The sequence below is a fragment of the Mercenaria mercenaria genome, chromosome 7 (assembly GCF_021730395.1).
Source record: "Mercenaria mercenaria strain notata chromosome 7, MADL_Memer_1, whole genome shotgun sequence".
Classification (NCBI taxonomy): Eukaryota; Metazoa; Mollusca; class Bivalvia; order Venerida; family Veneridae; genus Mercenaria; species Mercenaria mercenaria.
Window position 1 is genome coordinate 19,166,648 of NC_069367.1, and position 25,671 is coordinate 19,192,318.

The window sequence follows — 25,671 nt, forward strand, 5'->3', positions numbered from 1 at the left end:
ACTGGCTGATCACTACCAAATAGAATGTAAGCCTCCGCAGGTCTATCACAAGTAGTCCAAATATAAATAGTACTAATCTTTTTTCCTTTCCTAGTGCATTTTCTCGGCAGCAACGTGCTTACTTTTACCCTACCGCGTTTCAGTATGTATCACTTTGCATTCTAATGAAATCGGCATGTTCCTATCGCATGCTAGATAAAAATGGCGGCGTAAGAATTTAATGTCACGAAAAGAGTAATTGAAAGAAGCGAAAAGTAGTAAATTCAGCGGGTTGTATTTAACGAACTGTAGTTTTCTTATATAAAAGTTAACACCCCCTTTTCTTTTTGTTTTTCTAAAGTAGCGATCTAGTTCTTTATGGGAATATAAGTCTCTGAAAATCTGATATGCTAGAAAATGTCGAAACACCGTTATGAAGTGAGTGGATTTTATATGAAATAAAGAACAGCTGGATTTAGTGGTGTTCAGCCTATACTGCAGTATATATTAGTAACGTATCAGTCACGGTAATAAAATAATGTCAGATTCAGATGATGTTTCTGGACCTGCTTTGCCGCCAGGTATTGCATAAAATTTACAAACGAAAAAAAAAAAAGATCTAAATTAGCAATAACCACAGGAATTATCCCTAAACAACCTATTTCCGACCACCACCTATTTTCGGCCATCAACTTAATCAAGATCTTTAGACTTTACAAGGCTTGAAGCCAAGTTTATCAGTAGCGACTTTTTCATTGTTTACAGTGGAACAAAACGAGTTAGAAACCCACTTTCACTCAGTTTTGGTACTTGGAAATTTATATAAATTCTTTTTATGTAGCAGTAGATCTACCATGTTTTCAGGAAGTTTTTCTTGTGACCAAAAGGGAAGTGTCTAGCCGTCTCAGGTAACCTGACGCCTAGCCTGCGTTCTAGCCGTCTCATGTAACCGGACGCCTAACCTGCGTTCTAGCCGTCTCATGTAACCGGACGCCTAGCCTGCGTTCTAGCCGTCTGGCATACCAAAGTATATTTTTAATCCTCTCGAATAGATTACTACGTTTCAGTTGATAAAACGAAAGTTTGCCAAAATCATTAATGTCAAAACGATTAGAAGATTTACAGTGAACTCGTCCTCTAGTCTACTTGTCCCCCAGTCAACTCATCGCTGATTTGGTCATTTCGTCCCCCTCGGCGATTTCAAATTGGTCACTTCGTCTCCCTTTTTCGGCCCCCCTTTTTTAAACGTATTTTTGAAAAAAAAATCGAAATATGATAAATTAAAGTAACACTTCTGGCAGTATAACTTAAATGCAAATGATTTGAAATGTTGCAATAATTGCTTCAGCTCTAGGTTCCAGACGTGATATGTAACAAAGATCGTCGGAACAAATAGATTCGTATATGCGACACAGTAACTGCAGTTAGTATGTTTTGATTTGTAACTGGCTTGGAGAAAATTAGAACATGCAATAAATTTAAGCTCCTATAACGTAAGTGTTTGGGTTTCTCCATTCAAATGTATTTTCACTGTCCTCGTTCTATTTTGAAGCCTGGCACTACAAAAATGTTTCAAAATGCCAGGTTAGTATATGTTATGGTGTCAAAGCTGATTTATTAATCAGCACCAAATTTAATTAAATCAAAACCTTTAATCTAAATTTGGTTGTGTAAGATCTAATAACAGGTGTCATAAACTTTAGTGAATACATAATTATATTGAATGAAAATTGGAAAAGGGATTTTTTCTCCATCATAGTATATCAGATTTTTATTCAAAGAATAGGAAGAGCTATTGGACTTGCCTATGCGTCGGCGTCCGCATCTGCATCCCGATTTGGTTAAGCTTTTACTGCGCCTTCATGATATAATTCCTTCGCATCTGCACTCCAAACAATGATTTTATTCAGCGACAAATCATTAAAATTAATGAGATATATTACTTCTTAAACAATAGATCTTGGATTCCATGATTAATCTGTCAGATCCAGTCATAGATTGCGGATTGACCTCTGAAAGAGCCAAAATTTGTTAAGTTTTGCTTTGCGAACACGATAGAAATGACATTTTACATTTGATTTTAACCACACTTTAATAAAAAATACACACAACTTAAGTCACAATAAGATCTTGGTTCTTTTCGAAAACTGGCTAGATTCCATTATGGGTTTTAAAGTTACAGTCCCTTTAACATACTAAAATGTTCTATTTTGGCCCTTTCAGCCATATGGAGGTTTCATCTATACTTTGATTTGATACAAACTTGCACAGAATGTTTATCTTGATGATCTCTAGGCCGAGGTAGAAACTGGGTCATGTTGGGTCAGAAACGAGGTCGCCAGGTCAAATCAAAGGAAAAGCTTGTTAACACCTAGATGCCACATTTTTGACCCTGTCTTCATAAAACTTGGTCAGAATGTTTATCTTGATGATTCCTGTGCCAAGTTCGAAACTAGGTCACCCGGTCAAATCAAAAGAAAAGCTTGTTAACACTCTAGAGACCATATTTATGACCCTGTCTTCATGAACCTTGGTAAGAATGTTTATTTTGATGATTCCTAGGCCAAGTTCGAAACTGGGTCATGTGGGTTCAAAAACTAGGTCACCACTCAAGTCAAAGGAAAAGCTTATTTACACTGTAGAGGCCAAATTTATGACCGTATCTTCATGAAACTTGGTCAGAATGTTGATCTTGATGATTCCAAGGCCAGGTTTAACAGGTGAGTGATATAGGGTCATCATGACCCTCCCATATAATATTCTTGTCAGAAAATATAAATTTTTCCAATTTTTTTAGCTCACCTGTCACAAAGTGACAAGGTGAGCTTTTGTGATCACGCAGCGTCCGTCGTCCGTGCGTGCGTAAACTTTTGCTTGTGACCACTCTAGAGGTCACATTTTTCATGGGATCTTTATGAAAGTTGGTCAGAATGTTCACCTTGATGATATCTAGGTCAAGTTCGAAACTGGGTCACGTGCGGTCAAAAACTAGGTCAGTTGGTCTAAAAATAGAAAAACCTTGTGACCTCTCTAGAGGCCATATATTTCACAAGATCTTCATGAAAATTTGTCAGAATGTTCACCTTGATGATATCTAGGTCAAGTTCGAAACTGGGACACGTGGGGTAAAAATCTAGGTCAGTAGGTCTAAAAATAGAAAAACCTTGTGACCTCTCTAGAGGCCATATATTTCACAAGATTGGTCAGAATGTTCATCTTGATGATATCTAGGTCAAGTTCCAAACTAGGTCACGTGGGGTCAAAAACTAGGTCAGTAGGTCTAAAAATAGAAAAACCTTGTGACCTCTCTAGAGGCCATATTTCTCAATGGATCTTCATGAAAATTGGTCAGAATGTTCACCTTGATGATATCTAGGTCAAGGTCGAAACTGGGTCACGTAGGGTCAAAAACTAGGTCAGTAGGTCTAAAAATAGTAAAACCTTGTGACCTCTCTAGAGGCCATATTTCTCAATGGATCTTCATGAAAATTGGTCAGAATGTTCAGCTTGATGATATCTAGGTTAGTTTGAAACTGGGTCACGTGCGGTCAAAAACTAGGTCAGTAGGTCTGAAAATAGAAAAACTTTGTGACCTCTCTAGAGGCCATATTTTTCATGGGATCTTTATGAAATTTGGTCAGAATGTTCACCTTGATGATATCTAGGTCAAGTTCAAAACTGGGTCACGTGCGGTCAATAACTAGGTCAGTAGGTCTAAAAATAGAAAAACCTTGTGACCTCTCTAGAGGTCATATTTTTCAATGGATCTTAATGAAAATTGGTCAGAATTTTTTATCTTGATGATATCTAGGTCACATGTGCTCAAAAACTAGGTCACTTTGTCAAATAATAGAAATAATGACTTCATACTCAGTTCAACACTGGGTCATGTGGGGATAGGTGAGCGATTCAGGACCATCATGGTCCTCTTGTTTATAGATACTTTCCTTGCATACCATTTACAAAAAACTGTTCAGGCAAGTGGTGTAACTGAGGTGAGAAACTAGAGCCGTCATATCCCTCTTGTTTTCAGGTATGCAGCAAAGTTATACATTGGATGACAATTCTTTGGATGATGGCCAGTATGGACCAGCCTTACCAAAGTCTTCAGCTAAGAGTAAAGCAGTTTCCAACAAAGACAGTATAGGCCCTGTCCTGCCAACAACTAAAGAGCTGACACAAGTTATAGGTCCTGTTTTACCTCCAATATACAGCTCAGACTCAGATGCTGATTCAGTATCATCATCAGAAAGAGGTCAACACCCCTCTTTTCCTCATAGTTTTGAATGTGTTAAAAGTGAAAATAAAACTGAAGAAAGTGATGATGATATGATAGGTCCTAGTGCAGGTCTACAGGCCTTGGAACAAGATCTATCAGCAGAGGTTGAGTCCAGGTCCTTGAAAATGAAAGAAAAGCTAATGTCTAGTTCAACGGTAAATATTTTAGATTAATAGGCCACATCATGAATGAATGTTTGAAGCTGTACTACTTGATCAGGTGTCTGCACCTTGGTTAAAGGTTTGATGCACTTTCTCTTTATCTCTGTTGTTACTTGATGCAGAGCTCCAGATAGGCTTTTGGGTATTTACCCAGATAGGCTTTTGGGTATTTACCCAGATAGGCTTTTGGGTATTTACCCAGATAGGCTTTTGGGTATTTACCCAGATAAGCTTTTGGGTATTTACCCAGATAGGCTTTTGGGTATTTACCCAGATAAGCTTTTGGGTATTTACCCAGATAGGCTTTTGGGTATTTACCCAGATAGGCTTTTGGGTACTTACCCAGATAAGCTTTTGGGTATTTACCCGACACTTTTTGTCTGAACTGGGTATTGGAGACCTGAATTGGGTAAAAACAATATTATTACCAAGGTTTTTCAAAAGTAATTGGGTGTTTGTTAAAACCAATTGGGTATTTCACCAACCTCGCCCAAACAATTAAGTATTTTTTTAGTTCACCTGATCAAAAAGTGCTCGGGGTGAGCTATTGTGATCGCTTACCATCTGGCATCCGTCTGTCCGTCCATCCATCCACACTTTCCTTAAACAACATCTCTGAAACCATTTGGTGGAAGTTGATGAAACATGGCCTGGATGTTTCTCGGGTGGTCCCCTTCCAAAGTTGTCCAAAGAATTGAATTCCACACAGAACTCTGGTGGCAACCAAAAGGAAAAACTTAAAAAATCTTCTTGTCCAAAACCGCAAGGTACTGTGAAATCATTTAATTTTGTCGGCACAAAATTTCGTGGTTTTGGCCAAAACGGCTGTTTTATGGGGACGTAAATTTGTGGATTTTCAATTTTTGAAAAAAAAAATTCTCATAATTTCAACAGGAATAGATCTAGTATATCATTTTGTTCTAACATGTGAAACCTACACATGTCAGACAGCACTACCATGGTTACCGAATTTGCAATCTACGCCGCGGGAGATTAGCGAGTGAACATGTGCCAATTAACGACTGCGTTATCTATAATTATATGACCCCTGATAGTGGAGCAGCTTAGTGAGAAAATCTAAGGAAATACTTCACTTGATGATACAAGTATGAAATTTACACTAAATGTTCATCATATGGTCCAGATTCAAAAATGATCGAGGGCCACCTAAAAATCATCCATTTTCAAGATGGCCTCCGAATTTCAAAATGGCTGCCAGAATTGAGGCATTTTTCATATAATCAGGATCTGTAAGTTTTTAAAATATCATATTTATTGGGATATAACATGTTTTTCCCTATCAGTTTGTTGCCATAAGCTAATAGTTTTATTTCTAATGTTGCCTTTTCCAAATACCGACCCATTTAAGAAGGTCGCCATTTTTAAAATGACCGCCAGACTTTTAGATAACGTTCTTATCACGGCCAAGTTTGAGTTTTCTAATTTCAGTGCTATAACCATCGACTATTGATTAGATCCTGGTCCCAGATAAACCTGAAAGCATATTATTATGAATTTGATATTGGCCTGAAATAAGCTAATATGGTTTATATGGACGTCTCTTCTTTTAAATCTCTTCTCTGTTCTATCCTTCGTTTCTTGCTTTGTTTCACTGAGAAACAGTCTCAAAATCATGGCAATACTGAACCATTGCTTATCAGCTGAAACAAAATCTTTAATTAAATGATACGTGTAATGAACTACAAACACTTCAAGGGCACACTGATATAGTTCATAATGTCATGTAACTCAGCATGGGGTTCAGTGACAACTTCAATACGTGTATGTATAAGAAAAAATCAAAACAAGTCGTATCCCATACAGCAAAATGTTAAAATATATATTGAAGGCGGTAAAAGGATAGTCCCTTGGCCTTTAAATTATAATAGTACATACTTTGTATTAACAGAACCATTGCTTATCAGCTGAAACAAAATCTTTAATTAAATGATATGTGTAATGAACTACAAACACTACAAGGGCACACTGATATAGTTCATAATGCCATGTAACTCAGCATGGGGTTCAGTGACAACTTCAATACGTGTATGTATAAAAAAAATCAAAACAAGTCGTATCCCATACAGCAAAATGTTAAAATATATATTGAAGGCGGTAAAAGGATAGTCCCTTGGCCTTTAAATTATAATAGTACATACTTTGTATTAACAGATACCAAATTTGAATATATCATTGTAAGTTTAAGTATCTGTGCTTTTGTTTATGTTCTATTTCAAACTCTTGATAATGTTGAAAAGAGTTTAATAGAAGACCTCCTAAACTATGGAATAGCTTTTTTAGATGCGTTGAAATTAAAGCTAAACTACTTAGTTTTCGTGCGGATAAAACAAGACGTATCACTAATGGTGATGAATACCCCCAAACATCAGCTTATTGTCAGAGGAACATGGTTATTTAAAATATGATACATTGCTTTGTATATTGTACAGGGAGAAAGTGTACAAAGACGCACAAAAAATGGTGTGCAAAACTGTATAAGATCTCCAAACTTCACTGCTGTACCTTAAAAAGAAGAAAGTAGGTCAAGAATAAGGTCACTGAAAGTCAGTTTTGAAATGTTTGTTCAAAACTGTACAAGTGGTTCGAATTTTATGGCAATATCTTAAAAAAAAAAAGAAATTAAGTCAGTAGGTCAAGGTCATGGACAAGGACCATGTAATCTGCTTTTTAATCTTGTCTTTTTGGCAGTTTCTGTGATATGCAGGCTCCATAACCACAAATCAAATCAAGCCTGCAACATTTTCGTTTATGTCGTGTTTGGAGACCTGTGAGTTTCCACTTTTTTATTTTATTATATCACCAAGGGTCATCAACTAGTTATACTTAACATATAAAGTATGTTAAAAAATCCAATGTAACTCTGTTCGTATTTGAAACAAATAAAGGGCCACAACTTGGTCAAAAATCATTCAAAAGGAACGTGTCTTGCACATGCATGACTACACTTGGTACCAATGATAATAGTAATTACAAGGTGTGATAAAAGTCTGGCATACAATGACTGATAAGTAGCGCGGACATTTTTTTTCCATATACATTTATAGAAAAAAATAATAAAGAGCTATAACTATGTGAAAAATAATTCAAATGGAACATGCTTTGCACATGTACAACTTCACTTGGTACCAATGATAATTGCAAGGATTGATAAAAGTCTCGCATATGATGACCGAGAAATAGCGCGGACAAAAGTTTTCCATATACAAATAAAGAAAGAAAAATAAAGGGCCATAACTAAGTGAAAAATCATCCAAATGGAACCCACTTCGCACATGCGCAACTTGGCTTTGTACTGATAATAACTACAAGGTTTGATTGAAGACTGGCAAATAATTGCTGAGAAATAGCGCACACAAATTTCGTATACAGACGGACGGACTGGTATCCAGAATAGCCCCTAGATATCTCAGGGTATTATGATAACTGTGCAAACCAATAAAATGATCATAGCAATAAAAGGTGCCGATATTATTTGCAATTTATATATAAACAGAAATGCGCTTGCTCCATGTAATCACAAAGAAGCCGATAATCGTATATTTGTTCATGCAAAGCATGCCTCATTGACAGGAAACCGAACAATTACAATTATTAGTTAGTTCTTGCTATGGCAGTGTATTGATGTTTTGTGGCTTGCTTACTTGTTCCTCACTCAAAGGCATTGCCATTGTTTCTTGCTTTTACCCGTTGCGACACTGTTTCTGCAAGGGCAAGAAATCTGCATGGCAGGAATGGAATGTTTGTGAAACAGCTACAGTTCAAAGTATTTCATAGTCTCAGTGTTGCCAAATACACAATAACTGAGTAGGAAATGGATACATTAGTTATATTGTATGCTCGATCAAGCACGACATGCAAGATGGATGAAGCTCGACTTGATTTGTTTGCCCGGAAACAAAGAGCGTATAATGCGATTCCACCAACAAAAGGTGCTCTGAAACAATTCATCAAGCGAGCAATTTTTCAGGCAAGCCATGTCTGGGGTAAAGCAGCCGTTACCATGCAGCAACTGCCGCCTCCGTCAAACTGGGGATGGCTGAAGCAGAACAATGTGTGGATCCCTTATCGGATGGAATTGACGGTTAAAGCTGAATGCTTCCAGGGCCTTCAAAAGTGTGTTTGCAAAAGGACTTCCTGTACTGGAAATTGCAAGTGCCACTGCTTAGGTCTGTTATGCACAGCAATTTGATGTGCAACTGTTAAGAAAATGACTAAATGCAGTATATGCATATTTTTTTTGTTTCGGTTAGAACCCGATTTCCGATGTGTATAGTTTCATGGGTATAGTAAATCAACAGAGATAGTTTCTTAAGGTTTGCATTATAAGAAAATGTTGCGATTGGCTGTACAAGTGCTCACACTGTCCTATTTCTTTATCCCCACGTGATTTATAAGACGCATTTTCTAACGATGTTAATTTATTGCATTGAATGTAATCTGAGTGTAATGTATATATATTGGTTGGTGTGCTTCAGATTTAACCATTGTTCGAAAACAAAACTGCAAGTTATAAAAACTTAAGTGTTGAGATGTCTAAGCCATGAGCTTAGTCATACAAAATTGATTACAAATTAAAAGAATATGAATACTACAGATTGATATTCTGTTCTAAACTGAAACGAAAGTATATAAATAAAACCAAGGAGCTGCGTTCAATAAACGCTTGATGCCCCCCAGTGGCATCCTTGTCGATAGATTTTTAGCCCACCATCATCAGATGGTGGGCTATTAAAATCACTCTGCGTCCGTGGTCCGTCCGTCCGTCATTCCGTCCGTCCGTCCGTCCGTCCGTCCGTTAACAATTTCTCGTTATCGCATCTTCTCAGAAACTACTGGGGGGATTTTGACCAAACTTTGTCGGAATGATGTATTGGTACCCTAGTTGTGTCCCCCTGAAAATCAGATTGGTTCAACAATTTATGAGTGAGTTATGGCCCTTTGTTTATTTCTATAATTTACATAGATTTATATAGGGAAAAACTTTGAAAACCTTTTGTCCAAAACCACAGAGCCTAGGGCTTTGATATTTGGTATGAAGCATTATCTAGTGGTCCTCTACTAAGATGATTCAAATTATTTCTCTGGGGTCAAATATGGCCCCGCCCTGGGGGTCACATGGTTTAAATAGACTTATATAGGGAAAAACTTTGAAAAACCTCTTGTCCAAAACCACAGGGCCTAGGGCTTTGATATTTTGTATGTGACATCATCTAGTGGTCTTCAACTAAGATTGTTCAAATTATACCCCTAGGGTCAAATATGACCCCACCCTGGGGGTCATATGGTTTACATAGACTTATATAGGGAAAAACTTTGAAAATCTTCTTGTCCAAACCACAAAGCCTAGGGCTTTGATACTTGTAATGTAGCATCATCTAGTGGTTCTCTACCAAGTTTGTTCAAATTATCCCCCTAGGGTCAAATATGGCCCCGCCCCGTGGGTCACATGGTTCATATAGACTTATATAGGGAAAAGCTTTTAAAATCTTCTTGTCAATAACTAAAACATTCAAATTTGGACCACATGTATATTTTTGAGTGGCAAGATGAACCTTGACATGAGTTGACCTTGATTTTGACCTAGTGACCTACTTTCACATTTCTGTAGCTACAGCCTTCAAATTTGGACCACATGCATAGTTTTGTGCACTTGAAAAAACTTTGACCTTGATTTTGACCTAGTGACCTACTCTCACATTCTTGAAGGTACAGGTATCAAATTTGGACCATATGCATAGTTCCGAGTTTCAAAATGAAATTTGACATTGGTTTTGACCTAGTGAACTACTTTCACATTTTTGAAGGTACAGTCTTCAAATTTGGACCACTTGCATAGTTTTGTGTTCCGAAATTAAATTTGACCTTGATTTTGACCCAGTGACCTACTTTCTCATTTTTCAAGCTACAGCCTTCAAATTTGGACCACATGCATGGTTTTATGTACCGAAACAAACTTTGACCTTTACATTGACCTAGTGACCTACTTTCACATTTTTGAAGGTACAAGCTTCAAATTTGGACCGCATGCATAGTTCTGTATTCTGAAATAAAACTTGACCTTGATTTTGACCTAGTGACCTACTTTCACATTTCTCAAGCTACAGCCTTCAAATTTGGACCACATGCATAGTTTTGTGTACCGAAATGAACTTTGACCTTAAGATTGACCTAGTGACCTACTTTCACATTTCTGTAGCTACAGGCCTCAAATTTAGACCACTTGCATAGGATTGTGTACCGAAACAAACTTTGACCTTGACATTGACCTAGTGACCTACTTTCACATTTTTGAAGGTACAGGCTTCAGATTTGGACCACATGCATAGATTTGTGTTCTGAAGTGAAATTTGACCCTTGATATTGACCTAGTGACCTACTTACACATTTCTCAAGCTAAGCCTTCAAATTCGGACCACTTGCATAGTTTTGTGTACCGAATTAAACTTTGACCTTAAGATTGATCTAGTGACCTACTTTCACATTTCTCGAGCTACAGCTTTCGAATTTGGACCACATGCACAGTGTTGTGTACGGAAATGAAATTTGACCTTGAGCTAGTCAGTAAGTCTTGAAATTTGGAACACTCAAAAATGGCACTTGGTGGGCGCCAAGATCACTCTGTGATCTCTTGTGCATCTAAGTCCAAAACGAGGTCAAGGTCAAACTGAGGTCAGGTGATGTTTGAAGATGAGGAGTGGTCACAGTTTACATCTTTATTAGTATCAATTCATTCTTGTAAGGGGTATTGATGCTAGACGAAACGGTCCCATTTGGTTAACCAAGAGATGGCCCATATAAAGCAACCTAAGTCCAAAATGAGGTCAAGGTCAAGGTAAAACTGAGGTCAGGTGATGTCTGAAGATGAGGAATGGTCACAGGTTACATTTTCATTAGTATCAAGTCATTCTAGTAAGGGGTATTGATGGAAGACGAAACAGTCCCATTTGGTTAACCTCGTATGGACGGACGGACGGACGTTCTAACGAAAAGGTCTTTATGTGACACCCCCATTGTTCTCTCTATTGTTCTATCAGTCAAATAAAAAGAAAAAGGTCACATAAACAGAACGGAATGAATGACATCAAAGAGAAAGTACCGTTATGTAGTCACTTAACCATCATTTCGCGGGCACGGACGGACGGACGAACAGACGGACAGGACAATCACTATATGCCTCCTGCATCAGTAGATGCTGGGGGCATAAAAATGCTATCGTTTTAATGTATTACATGCTTGCCTCAAATAAAGTACTGAAAAGTAAATACAAAATGGCGGCCATTTTGTTTTTGCGGCGGCAATCTTGAAAATGACATTATTTCAAGTGGCCCTTGATCTTATGTTAAAGCACATGTCAGGTAGTTACTGTCCTGTAAATTTGATGCTTGTATCATCAACTGAAGTATTTTTGCAATATCCTGTTCCACTATGATTTGCAAAACTTAATGCAACTGTGAAATATTCAATAAGAAAAGTCGGCGCCAATTAAAAAGTGTCAAAACCGTAGCACTTGGGATATAGTCTTGCACAATAAGCATTCATAATCGAAACAGATATAAAGTTCATCACATTGATCATTTGGTTGGGCCGGGTTTCGAACAAGAACTAGTTTTTGTATTGCAAATTAAAAAAAACTATTATAGATTTACCGATTAATGTTGATAAAAATGTGTTTTTGCACCCGATTGATAAAATATAAATGGTTTAGAGTCATTAAAAAAAAGTTCCGTACACGCCTGTTGTTGAATGCGCGTCTGCATCTAAAATTATAAGCTGTTGAACTTTTGCATGTGTTATGTTCTGCCGAGAAATGTGTAATGTGAATTGGGTATTAATGCATCGACGTAAAACTAGCAATTAATTTATATTAAGTAGTTTACTACATGTCAGTAAATATAAACAGCAGAGCAGGGCCGAAAAAATCAAATAACAGCCGCAGCATAGGGCGGTTGGCACGTGATGCTACGTCAGACGTCTGTTTTTAGTATCTACTTTTACTTTGACGAGCATGTCGTAAACAATCCACGGGTAAATGTCTGAATGAAATAGTCGGTTTTGTTCCAACGCATACCTATGTTTATCGTTGATGGAGCCTTCATAAACTACATGAAAGCTGCAGGTCAGTGCTGCTGCATGCACACAACTACGGATCAGATCGGACAGCTATGGTGTCTTTTTGGTGACATTGAGTACAATTTACATTATCGTGGGCATAATTTATTCGTTGGGCTTAATTTCATGGTTGAGCTGAACCACGAAATCCATGAAAATTAATCCCCCACGAATAATAATGATTTCACAGTATAGAGCCTTGATATTTGGCATGTGACATCATCTAATGGTCCCCTATGAAGATTATTCAAATTATGCCCCTGGGGTGAAAAGAGGCCCCGCCGCTGGGGTCCCAATTTTTGCATAGACTTAATCCGAAAAAAAACTTTAAAAATCTTCGTCTGAAACCACAAGACATAGGCCTTAGATATTTGGTATGTAGCATTACCTATTGGTCGTCTACCAATACTGTTCAAATTATTACCCTGGGGTGAAAAAAGGCCCCGCCCCGGGGGTCCCAAGTTTTGCATAGACTTATATAGGAAAAAACTTTAAAAATCTTCTTGTCTGAAACTGCAAGGCCTAGGCTTTTGATTTTTGGTATGTAGCATTGCCTGGTTGTTCTGTAACAAGATTGTTCAAATTATGCTCCTAGGGTTAAAAGAGGCCTCGCCTCGGGGGTCACTTGTTTATTATTATTATTATACCAGATTTATATAGCGCCCTTTTCATAATAAACACGTTCCGAGGCGCTTTACGTATAGCAAATGCAGCCACATGGCGCGAAATTCATCCTCTACTAGTACAGACACAGAGTGATCTGACCACAGGGACAGAGTGAGATAAAGCCCCCAGAACAGATAGAGAGAAGTCCTTTTTAGATGCAGACTTGTCCGGCTAACTTAGCCTAGCTCTTTGCGAATAGACAGTCTGGTTCTTTAACGTGCCCCGTGTATAGCACCGATACACGCGAAGCCGTCTTTCCTTGGAAGAACCAGTACAGGCCTCTAAGTTAGGTGGGAGACACTCAAGAGCATCTCAGGAATTTCCAGTGTCTGGATCGGGATTTGAACCCCGGACCTCTGGATTGACAGTCAAGCGTGTTACCACTAGACCACCGGCCCACCCATGAGTTATATAGGAAAAAATATTTCAAAAATTATTTGATCATATTTCCAATTTTTGGTATGTTGCATTGCCTAGTGATCCTCTACCAAGGTTATTCAAATTATGCCCCCAGGGCTCACACTGGCCTCCAAAAAATAATAGCCAACTTTTTAACCTATGAAAAATTAATAGCCAAAATTGATGCGTATCTTTGCGTGCAATTTTTATAAAAATAAAAATGATAAATTTCAACATATATATCTTCTTAATTACTTTAAAAAGTAGCAGGCCCCAACAGGGGGTGTGGGAATCGGGGATTCAGGGAAATTACCTCCTAATATTGGTGGTGGGGTCCCACTATAACAGTTTAAAATGTTATATTCTGATGGATTTTGAAGGCATTTACAGGACACATAGTTAGTTTGTGTAAGGCAGCTGAAATTGTTGATATTGACTGACATTATGGTCTGGGCAATGGCTCAATTAGCCCCATTCATGCACATACAATAAGGACACAGTTGCACACAATGGAAAGTTTACCAACTCTTTGAGTATCATTCATGTTTATACTTTTTCTTTATACAAAAGTGTTTTCATGATTCTTTTGACCATAACTGCACTTAAATTGCTTGAAAAGTACAAAACAATCAAGTCGCGAAAATAGGTGATATTTGGCATCTATGCACACTATTGAATTACAGCTTTTTGTCAACAAGTTTTTGATGCTTTATTCAATAAATACTAATTTTTAAGTGTTTTAGAATGTTTTTACTTACGCTAATTACAGTATGCAAGCACATTTATATGTTGTTTTTTAGTTTGCCCGTATCGGCCATGTTTCTAAAAATAGAAACAGGACTGGGTTTTCCGATATTTTTTTAATTAATGTGCAAAACAAAAAACATTTATAATGCCAGAATTGTCTTGGTAAAAAAAAAATAGACTATTAAAAATATCTGGCCTGTAATATTTCAACAAATTCGCGTTCTTTACAAATTCTGAAAATTAAAAAAAAAAATTGTTTTTGCTTCGAACAATTTCATTTTAGATTAAAAACACATATCTAACCTAGATCCTGATTAAAGACATTTTGAAACCGTCGACAGTTAGGTCAGTTTATAATATGTTTTTAAAGATAATTAAATTAGCGGTAACTATAGATGGCAATTTAATTTTTCATCAGGAAACTGCCCGTACAAATTGGTTTAATTGTCGTCTGCTGAATACAGAGTTGAAGAAAATTTGCGCTGGCGTTTTAAAATGTTCCAAAAAAGAAGCCTGCCAGTTCAATCTGATTGATAGCTAGATAAGTAAGATTAACTTCCGGTTATAATCGGTTTAATTGTCGTCTGCATCATACCGCCTTGGGCAATGTTATCAGCATAGTTGACACGTGTTTGGAATACACGAGGTAATAAACAGTCCGCTCTATTGATTTTCTACACTAGCAGACCGCGGGTTACTGTCTCACTTGGCATAATTATTTATGTAGCTATTAAATAAAATAATCGCCAGTTCCTGTCGCCAAAATGAAAAAGTATTTGCCATTTAAATAAAATAATCGCCAATGGCGATAATGGCGACTGACAGTGTGAGCCCTGTGCCCCTGAGGTGAAAAGAGGCCCCACCCAGGGTGTCCCAAGTTTTACATAGACTTATATAGGAAAAAACTTTAAAAATCTTTTTGCCTGAAACTGCTAGGCTTTTGATATTTGGTGTGTTGCATTGCCTTAAGTGTGTCACCTTAGCGCAGAAAGTGAGTAAGTCCTTTTTTAAGTCAATGAAGTTATCCAGTTTTTGCACTGAGGTGATGAACTGTGGTCCTCTACCAAAATTGTTCAAATTATGCCCCTAGGGTGAAAAGAGGCCCTGCCCTGGGGTTCCCAAGTTTTACATAGACTTATATAGGAAAAAACTTTAAAAATCTTCTTGTCTGAAAGTTCAAGGCCTTTGATATTTGGTCTGTGGCATTGCCTAGTAGTTCTCTAACAAGATTGTTCAAATTATGCTCCTACCTGGTGAAAAGAGGCCTTACCCCGGGGTCACTAATGAGTTATATAGGAAAAAATATTTAAAAAATTATTTGATCATATTTCCTAGACTATTTAATTATAATTAATTTATAACCCCAAGTAATAAGGGGTCACTTGACTTTGACCTTGACCTAGTGACCTACTTTCTTGTTTTTTAAGATACAGCCTTGAAATTTGGATGATATAATAATTATACAGTTTTGCACACCAATCTTAACACTGACTTTCAATGACCATGAATGTGACCTACTGACCTACTTTCTTAATATTTTAGCATCAGTTTGATGTTTGAAAAGTGTGGCTCATATTACTCAGGTGAGCAATCCAGGGTAATCATGACCCTCTTGTTTTTTTTTGCTAAATTGTACTGGATGAAACATGCATACTGTTACAGTATATATCCTTAGCCAGGTTTGACTATTTTTCTACATGCCTGTAAGCAAGGTAAACATGTGTATTTTAATTTATAGTTCTAATTATGTGTAACTAACCAAGGATATTTTTTTCTCCAATCGTTTGTTTTCTGGGATACTTTCGTTCCAGCATATTATTTTTAGCCCACCATCATCAGATGGTGGGCTATTCAAATCACTCTGCGTCCGTGGTCTGTCGTCCTTCCGTCCGTCCGTCAGTCCGTCCGTCCTTCCGTCCGTTAACAATTTCTCGTTATCGCATCTCCTCAGACACTACCTGGGGGATTTTGACCAAACTTTGTCAGAATGATGTATTGGTACCCTAGTTGTGTCCCCCTGAAAATCAGACTGGTTCAACAATTTTTTAGTAAGTTATGGCCCTTTGTTTATTTCTATAATTTACATAGATTTATATAGGGAAAAACTTTGAAAATCTTCTTGTCCAAAACCACAGAGCCTTGGGCTTTGATATTTGGTATGAAGCATCATCTAGTGGTCCTCTACCAAGATGATTCAAAATATTTCCTTGGGGTCTAATATGGCCCCGCCCCGGGGGTCACATGGTTTATATAGACTTATATAGGGAAAAACTTTGAAAAACCTCTTATTCAAAACCACAGGGCCTAGGGCTTTGATATTTTGTATATGACATCATCTAGTGGTCTTCTACTAAGATTGTTCAAATTATCCCCCTAGGGTCAAATATGGCTCCGCCCCGGGGGTCACATGGTTTACATAGACTTACATAGGAAAAAACGTTGAAAATTTTCTTGTCCAAACCACAAAGCCTAGGGCTTTGGCATTTGTAATGTAGCATCATCTAGTGGTTCTCTACCAAGTTTGTTCAAATTATCCCCCTAGAGTCAAATATGGCCCCGCCCTGGGGGGTCACATGGTTCATATAGACTTATATAGGGAAAAGATTTTAAAATCTTCTTGTCAATAACCTACAACATTCAAATTTGGACCACATGTATGGTTTTGAGTGGCAAGATGAACCTTGACATGAGTTGACCTTGATTTTGACCTAGTGACCTACTTTCACATTTCTGTAGCTACAGCCTTCAAATTTGGACCACTTGCATAGTTTTGAGCACAGAAAAAAACTTTGACCTTGACTTTGACCTAGTGACCTACTTTCACATTTTTGAAGGTACAGGCTTCAAATTTGGACCACATGCATGTTTTGTGTTCTGAAATGAACTTTGACCTTAAGATTGACCTAGTGACCTACTTTCACATTTCTGTAGCTACAGGCTTCAAATTTAGACCACATGCATAGCATTGTGTACCGAAACAAACTTTGACCTTGACATTGACCTAGTGACCTACTTTCACATTTTTGAAGGTACAGGCTTCAAATTTGGAACACATGCATAGTTCTGTGTTCTGAAATAAAATTTGACCTTGCTTTTGACCTAGTGACCTACTTTCACATTTCTCGAGCTACAGCCTTTAAATTTGGACCACATGCATAGTTTTGTGTACCGAAATGAACTTTGACCTTAAGATTGACCTAGTGACCTACTTTCACATTTCTGTAGCTACAGGCTTCAAATTTAGACCACATGCATAGCATTGTGTACCGAAACAAACTTTGACCTTGACATTGACCTAGTGACCTACTTTCACATTTTTGAAGGTACAGGCTTTAAATTTGGACCACATGCATAAATTTGTGTTCTGAAGTGTAATTTGACCTTGATTTTGACCTAGTGACCTACTTTCACATTTCGTCCTTGAAATTGATCTAGTGACCTACTTTACCATTTCTCAAGCTACAGCTTTCGAATTTGGACCACATGCAAAGTGTTGTGTACGGAAATGAAATTTGACCTTGAGCTAGTCAGTAAGTCTTGAAATTTGGAATACTCAAAAATGGCACATTGGTGGGCGCCAAGATCAGTCTGTGATCTGTTGTTTCACTTTAAATGCGGTCAGAGATCAATTCATCCACAGTTATCCCGAACGATGTTTTCACCACAATATCTGCTCTCCCGTATGATCATGATGATGTTGGCCAGTATCGGTGACACTATATTACCACAAACAGATAAACTGTTTTTGTTGAACAACAAAATATCCTTCTATTTTGTTTGTTTGTGCTGCAACAATTTTTTCTGCGACCTCTTTCAGTACATGTACTAGAAATGGTCATTTTACCTGCGTAATTTTTTGTTTACAATGCATGCAAATAACACCGATCAGACTGAATGATCCTGTGCTTTTTCCAATGAATTAGCTACCTGTTCTGCCATAACATATAACCAGTCTGTTGTTTAGCGTAAAATTATTTAGTCTCATACCCGTTCTATAATACGGAAAATGCGATATGCCAGCGATAATTTAGCTAACCTGTCACATAGTGACAAGGTGAGCTTTTGTGATCGCCCGTCGTCAGTTGTCTGTCGTCCGTCCACAATTTCTTGTGAACACGATAGAGACCACATTTTGCAATCGATTTTAATAAAACTTGCACACAACTTGTATTGGCATAATATCTCAGTTCCTTTCTAAAATTCGCCAGATCCGACCATGGGTTCCAGAGTTATTGACCCTTAAAGAGCCAAAATTTGCTATTTTGGCTTGTGAACACGATAGAGACCACATTTTGCAATGGATTTGAATCAAACTTGCACATAACTTGCATTTACATAATATCTTAGTTCCCTGGCCAGATCACTTCTTGGGTTCCAGAGTTATGGCCCCTTTAAGGGCCAAAATTTGCTATTTTGACTTTTGCAGCCATATCCTTTCTGCACCTGTAAAATGTATTAGCGTCTGATGGCCCTTTCACACTTCCATATAATCAACATTTATTACACAAAATTCATTTTGAAAATATTTCTGAAATGTCTAGGTCTGCAGCTCTCAAATACGGAAATATTTTACATCCAATGCATATACTGACACTTTCAGACAACATCAAAAAGGACCTTTTGAGCAATTTGACGAAGTTCCAAAAATCCCTATGTACCTTTGCTCTGTTACGGACTCCTGTGGGATTTGTGTTTATTCTGAGTTCAAATATGTTTCAGTAGATGAAAAGCTGACATGTCGTGCTAAAGCCCAGGTATTTTCAAATTGTTAGAAAATGCTGAAAATTGACTCCTGTGGGATTTGTGTTTATTCCAAGTTTAAATATGTTTTCATAGATGAAAAGCTGACATGTCGTGCTAAAGCCCAGGTATTTTCAAATTGTTAGAAAATGCCGAAAATTGACTTCTCATTAGCAAAAAAAAATAAATAAATAAATAAATAAAAATAAGTCCATGCGCATACATTTTGATGGGATGAACCCTGACTATTGAGCAATGCAAAGGCGGCAACTTTCATTTTCAAGTTTAGCATGTCTACTTTTATTTTCTTAATTTCCGGAAAAAGCTGAAGGTGGAGTGATGTCATTTTCTGTGTTGTCAAAATTGGCGAGATTGCATAAAAATGTGCCTGGTGTCCTAAGGGTATTAGGAAATTTTTTTTCTACAAATTAGTTTTTTTGACATTTTTTAACACGTTTGTACTAAAACAGACGTTTGAGACAAAATAGCTATAAAAATCCATTTTAGGAAATCTGTATATCCTTTCCACTTCTGTAACATAATAAAATGTATTAGCGTCTGATGGCCTTTCACACTTCTGTAAAATCAACATTTATTACACAAAATTCATTTTGGAAATATTTCTGAAATGTCTAGGTCTGCAGCTTTCAGACAACATCAAAAAGGACCTTTTGAGTGATTTGGAGGATTCAAAAAATCCCTATGTACCCTTGCTCCAATATGTTTCAGTAGATGAAAAGCTGACATGTCGTGCTAAAGCCCAGGTATTTTCAAATTGTTAGAAAATGCTGAAAATTGACTCCTCATTAGCAAAAAAAAAAAGTCAACGTGCATACATTTTGATGGGATGACACCTGTGCATGACCCCAGGCGACTTTCATTTTCAAGTTTAGCATGTCTACTTTCATTTCCTTTACTTCCGGAATTGTTGTCAAAAACATACATAATTATATGCCTGGTGAGATCGCATAAAAATGTGCCCGGTGTTCTAAGGATATAGAGACTTCATTTAGGGTTTGATTTGATACAAACTTGCAAAATATCTTTAACAAGAATATAGACCTTGGAATCCATGATGCTTCCATCAGATCCAATCATAGGTTCTGGAGTTAGGCCCCTGATTGACCCCTGAAAGAGTCAAAATTTGTTAATTTTTACCTTGTGAACACGATAGAAGTGACATTTTACATTTGATTTTGACCACACTTACACACAACTTAAGTCACAATAAGATCTCGATGATCTCTAGTCCAAGTTAAAAACTGGGTCATGTAGGAGTCATAAACTAGGTCACCAGTTCAAATCAAAGGAAATGCTAGGTAACAATTTAGAGGCCACATTTATGATCTTATCTTCATGAAACTTGTTCAGAATGTTTATCTTGAGGATTTCTTTGTCAAATTTAAAACTGGATCATATAGGATCAAAAATTAGGTAATCCTGTCAAATCCAAGGAAAAGCTTTTTAACACTGTAGAGGCCACATTAATGACTCTATCTTCATGAAACTTGGTCAATGTTTGTCCTAATGATCTTTAGGCCAAGTTCGAAACTGGATCATGTGGGGTCAAAAACTAGGTCACCTGCTCATATCAAAGGAAAAGTTTTTTTAACATTCTAGAGGCCATATGTATGACATTATCTTCATGAAACTTTGTAAAAATGTTTATTGATGATTCCTAGGCCAAGTTTGAAACTGGGTCATGTGGGGTCAAAAACTGGTCACCACTAAAATCAAGGAAAAGCTTTTAGAGGCCACATTTATGACCCTATCTTCATGAAACTTGGTCAGAATGTTTATCTTGATGATTCCAAGGCCAGGTTTAACAGGTGAGCGATATAGGAACATCGTAAGCCTCTTGTAATGAATTGGGTATTCAGAATTTTAATTGCGTTTCAGTATGCGCACTGTATGAATTCAGTTGGGTTTTCTGCGTAAATATGCAAATACGCAGCTTATCTGGAGCTCTGTTGATGGATTTGCTTCAAACTTAAAATAGTTACTCTTCATCATCACCCAATCTTAAAGTAATTGTTCAGCATCATCATTTACATCATTTTGCATAAGGGCCATAACTCTGACACCTGTATTTTATGAGTTATCCCCCTTTTTACATAAAATTTCAGGTTAAAGTTTCGATGCACTTTCATTTTATCTCTGTTATTACCAAACAGATTTGGTTCAAACTTTAAATAGTTGTACCACATCATAACTCACGTCATATGACACAAGGACAATAACTCTTGCACTGATATTTTTAGCTCACCAGAGCACAAAGTGCTCAAGGTGAGCTATTGTGACCGGTCATTGTCCGGCACCCATCGTCGTGCCTCTAGAGGCCACATTTGTGACCCAATTTTTATGAAACTTGGTCAAAATGTTTGTATAGATGATCTCTAGGTCATGTTCAAAACTGGGTCTGTGGGGTCAAAAACTAGGTCAGTAGGCCAGATGAAAGGAAAATCTTGTTAATACTGTTAGAGTCCACAGTTTAAGTTTGAAACTCATGAGAATTGGTCAGAATGTTTGTCTTGATTACCTCTAGCTCAAGTTTGAATCTGAGTATTATGGGGTCAAAAACTAGGTCACCTAGTCAAATCAAAGGAAAAGCTTGTTAACACTCTAGAGGCCACAGTTGTAACTCAATCTTTGTGAAACTTAGTCAGAATGCTTGTATAGATGATCTCTAGGTCAGATTTGAAACTAGGTCATGTGGGGTCAAAAACTAGTTCAGTAGGCCAGATGAAAGGGAAATCTTGTTAACACGCTAGAGTCCACAGTTTAAGTTTGAAACTCATGAGAATTGGTCAGAATCACAGTTTGTCTAAATGACCTCTATGTCAAGTTCGAATTTAAGTCATGTGGGGTCAAAAACTAGGTCACCAGGTCAAATCAAAGGAAAAGCTTGTTAACACTAGAGGCCACAGTTGTAACCCAGTCTTTAACATTTTGACTATGTCAAGTTTGAAACTGGGTCATGTGGGGTCAAAAACTAGGTCAGTAGGCTAGATGAAAGGAAAATCTTGTTAACACTCGAGAGTCCACGGTTTAAGTTTGAAACTCATGGGAATTGGTCAGAATGTTTCTTTTGATAACCTCTAGGTCAGATTTAAATCTGGGTCATGTGGGATCAAAAACTAGGTCACCCGGTCAAATCAAAGCCAAAGATTGTTAACACTCTAGAGGCCACAGTTGTAACCCAATTTTTATGGAACTTAGTCAGAATGTTTGTAGAGATAATCTCTAGATCAAGTTTGAAACTGGGTCATGTGGGGTGAAAAACTAGGTCTGTAGGCCAGATCAAAAGAAAATCTTGTTAACACTCAAGGATCCACACTTTAAGTTTGAAACTCATGACCAGAATGTTTGTCTTGGTGACCTCTAGGTCAAGTTCGAATCTGGGTCATATGGGGTCAAAAACTCGGTCACCCGGTCAAATCAAAGGAAAAACTTGTTAACAATCTAGAGGCCACATTTGTAATCTAATCTTTATGTAACTTGGTCAGAATGTTTATCTTGATGATCTAGGTCAAGTTTGACACTGGGTCATGTGTGGTCAAAAACTAGGCCAGTAGGCCAGATCAACTCTGGTGAGCTACATAGGGCCATCATGGCCCTTTTGTTAGCTCACCTGTCACATAGTGACAAGGTGAGCTTTTGTGATCACCCTTCGTCCGTCGTCAGTCCGTCCGTCCGTCCGTGCGTCCGTCAACAATTTCTTGTCTGCACGATAGTGGTTTCATTTACGATTTTATTTTAACCAAACTTGCACACAACTTGTATCACCATAAGATCACGGTTCCTTTCTTGAACTGGCCAGATCCCATTATGGGTTCCAGAGTTATGGCCCCTGAAAGGGCCAAAATTAGCTATTTTGACCTTGTCTGCACAATAGCAGCTTTATTTATGATTTGATTTTTACCAAACTGGCACACAACTTGTATCACCATAAGATCTTGGTTCCTTTCTTGAACTGGCCTGATTCCATTATGGGTACCAGAGTTATGGCCCCTGAAAAGGCCAGAATTGGCTATTTTGACCTTGTCTGCACAATAGCAGCTTCATTTAGGCCTAAATTAAAATTAAGTTTGTTTGACCTTTACCGACCCAGTATTTTTACAGTGGGTAGGTAGGTAGGTAAATAATTTTATTATATTTTAGTTTTTTAAATGTTTGTTGTCTCGGTAATAAAGTCTGTTTATTAATACCTATTGCTTGTAGGTAATCTCTGAAGATGCTCTGTTAAATGTATGCTTGCAATATATAAACCCCTAGCCCTATTCATGCACACACAATATGGGCACAGACTTAATTTGCACATAAGGCAAAGTTCACCAAGTCTTTGAGTATCTTTCATGTAGTCTACACTTTTTCTTTATATATATATCAAAAGTGTTTTCATGATTGTTTTCACTACATCTGCGCTTAAATGTACAAGCCCCATGTGGTTCTGGGACGATCTGTGTATGAAAAGAATTGGAACCACTGCCTTACCCTTGCATGATCAATAGGGTCTTAACACTTGGTTTTGCAGTAACTCTGTGATTCCAGCAGGTATGCAAATTTTGATTCCATACCTCATGTTTTTATTTCGATGTAAATGAGATGTGGAACCAAAATTTGTAGTCCTGTTTGGCGCCATATAAACTATACTGTGTTGGTGCGCCGTAAAACCCAAATAAATAAATTAATTAAAAGTACAAAACAATATAGTCGTGAAAATACGCGATATTTGGCATCTAAACACACTATTGAATTACAGCTTATTTTCAACAAGTTTGATGCTTAATTCAATAGATAATAACTTTTTATGAGTTTTAGAAGGTTTTTACAATAGTTATGGCAGTATGCAAGCAAAAGTGGTGATTTTTTAGCTTCAAGCTACTTGCACGTATTGGTCATGTTACTAAGAACAGAAACAAGATTGGGTTTTCCGACATCAGACATTTATTATGCCATTATCCTGGCAAAAGAAGTATAAGATTTTTATAGCTCTTTGTTCTGGCATAACAAAATTAAAATATTTAAACTATCTAGCCTGTAATATTTCAACCCATTTACGCTCTTGTCAGTTTCTTGAAATTCGAAAACTGAGATTTTCTCACTTTGAACAAATGCATTTCAAAACGATATCTGATTAAAGACATTTTGAAATCAACAATTTAGACAGTTTATAATATATTTTCACAGATAATTAAATTTCCCACCACTCGCCTGTCAATTGCCGCAATACTGTCACTGTTATGAAAGCAGTATTATGTACAAGCAAATTTCAAAAATAATTTAATACATAGTAGACAAATAATATTCTCATGTACACTATGTTTCCTTTGTAATCAATCATATTTGTTCTTCTTAAATTTCCTTTTCACAGCAGACATTTTTTTTCTATGTACTTTTGAAATCTCCACCATCTAGTTGCTCTCCATAATGACTGCATCGATAGTATTAATAATCAAAGTCTAGCCCCTACCGTATTTTCCAAAAGTGTTAGGACTAGTTATTTTCACTTTCTCAAGACTCATTCCCGAAAAATGATTATTTTGTAAAGTGTCCCAAAAATATGGACACAATAAATCATAATCCACCCAATGTTGAAAGCGAAATAAAAAGCATAAACGATTATCGGTAATTATTCTGTTGATAAACTTAGTCATTGTCCTTGTTTTCATCCCCTTCGAAGAGCTAAAAGAAGTATGTCGGTATCATGGCATCAGAAGTGGAGATCAAAGCGGTATAGTTGCCCGAGATTGTCATGGAATTACGTCATGTTTTCGCGCCATATGACACATCACTGTTTGATCGTACCGCCTCGGTTCTTTAAATTAATCAATAAAAAAGTTTCTTCTTTAATTTGTTAAAGCGAATTCAGTGTCCTGTATAAATTGACAGGTAAATGTGTCAAACGATAATTGTGGATATCCTACCTCTGTGAGCTACCTCTGTGAGCTATTTTGTTGCACTAACATAAATCTGTTTGCCAAAAATCGTTTTACGCCATGTTTTTAAATTGCTGACGCTTTTTCATTAAGATTTTTTTATTCTGTTTTTTGTACTTTCTGGTCAAAAGTCTGAACTTTATGCCCATAGAATTTATTATTTATTTACCCTTAGAAAGAAATAAATAATTAAGATCGCACTGTTTGAAATTTTACAAAGAACTAAATTTAAATTTGACCGTTTTTTATAGAATTTTGCCTACATTCCTGTTGATATCTTATTAAAATCGTTATAGAATTCAAACTATATTACTTCTTAAGCGTTGCTAAAAATATTGATGTGATAATAACAAAAAATGAATACACTATGCGCGTTTTTTGTGTATGTCACAGTAAACAAAAGTAACGTCGAGCGATGAAAATTAGATATTACGATAGGTCGCACGTGCTCGTGGAATGGAAAATTACCGGCATGACGTTTTGGTATACTTCACGTTTCGCGGGTAAATTAGATACTAGATTTGTAAAATTATGTCCTTTTGTCAGATTGCCTTCTGGTTATAAGCGGTTTGATGTCGTCTGCATCCTATGGCCTTAGGCAACGTTATTGGCAAAGTTGACACGTTTTCGG

At 37.1% G+C, this 25,671-nt stretch overlaps 1 protein-coding gene across 2 annotated transcripts in view; it reads left to right on the forward strand.

Annotated features, from left to right (window-relative positions):
* The first annotated feature begins 429 nt into the window (after positions 1-429).
* LOC123554800 (GPALPP motifs-containing protein 1-like) overlaps positions 430-25,671 on the forward strand; it is a 222,094-nt gene continuing 196,852 nt past the window's right edge. The window contains exons 1-2 of one of the 2 annotated variants that reach the window (XM_053547711.1): positions 430-560; positions 4,013-4,413. In XM_053547711.1, the coding sequence (XP_053403686.1) occupies positions 518-560; positions 4,013-4,413 (444 nt within the window). In that variant the 5' untranslated portion in view covers positions 430-517. Of the gene's footprint in view, positions 561-670; positions 786-4,012; positions 4,414-25,671 lie in introns of those variants that run through there. The other variant, XM_053547713.1, reaches the window with a different exon arrangement.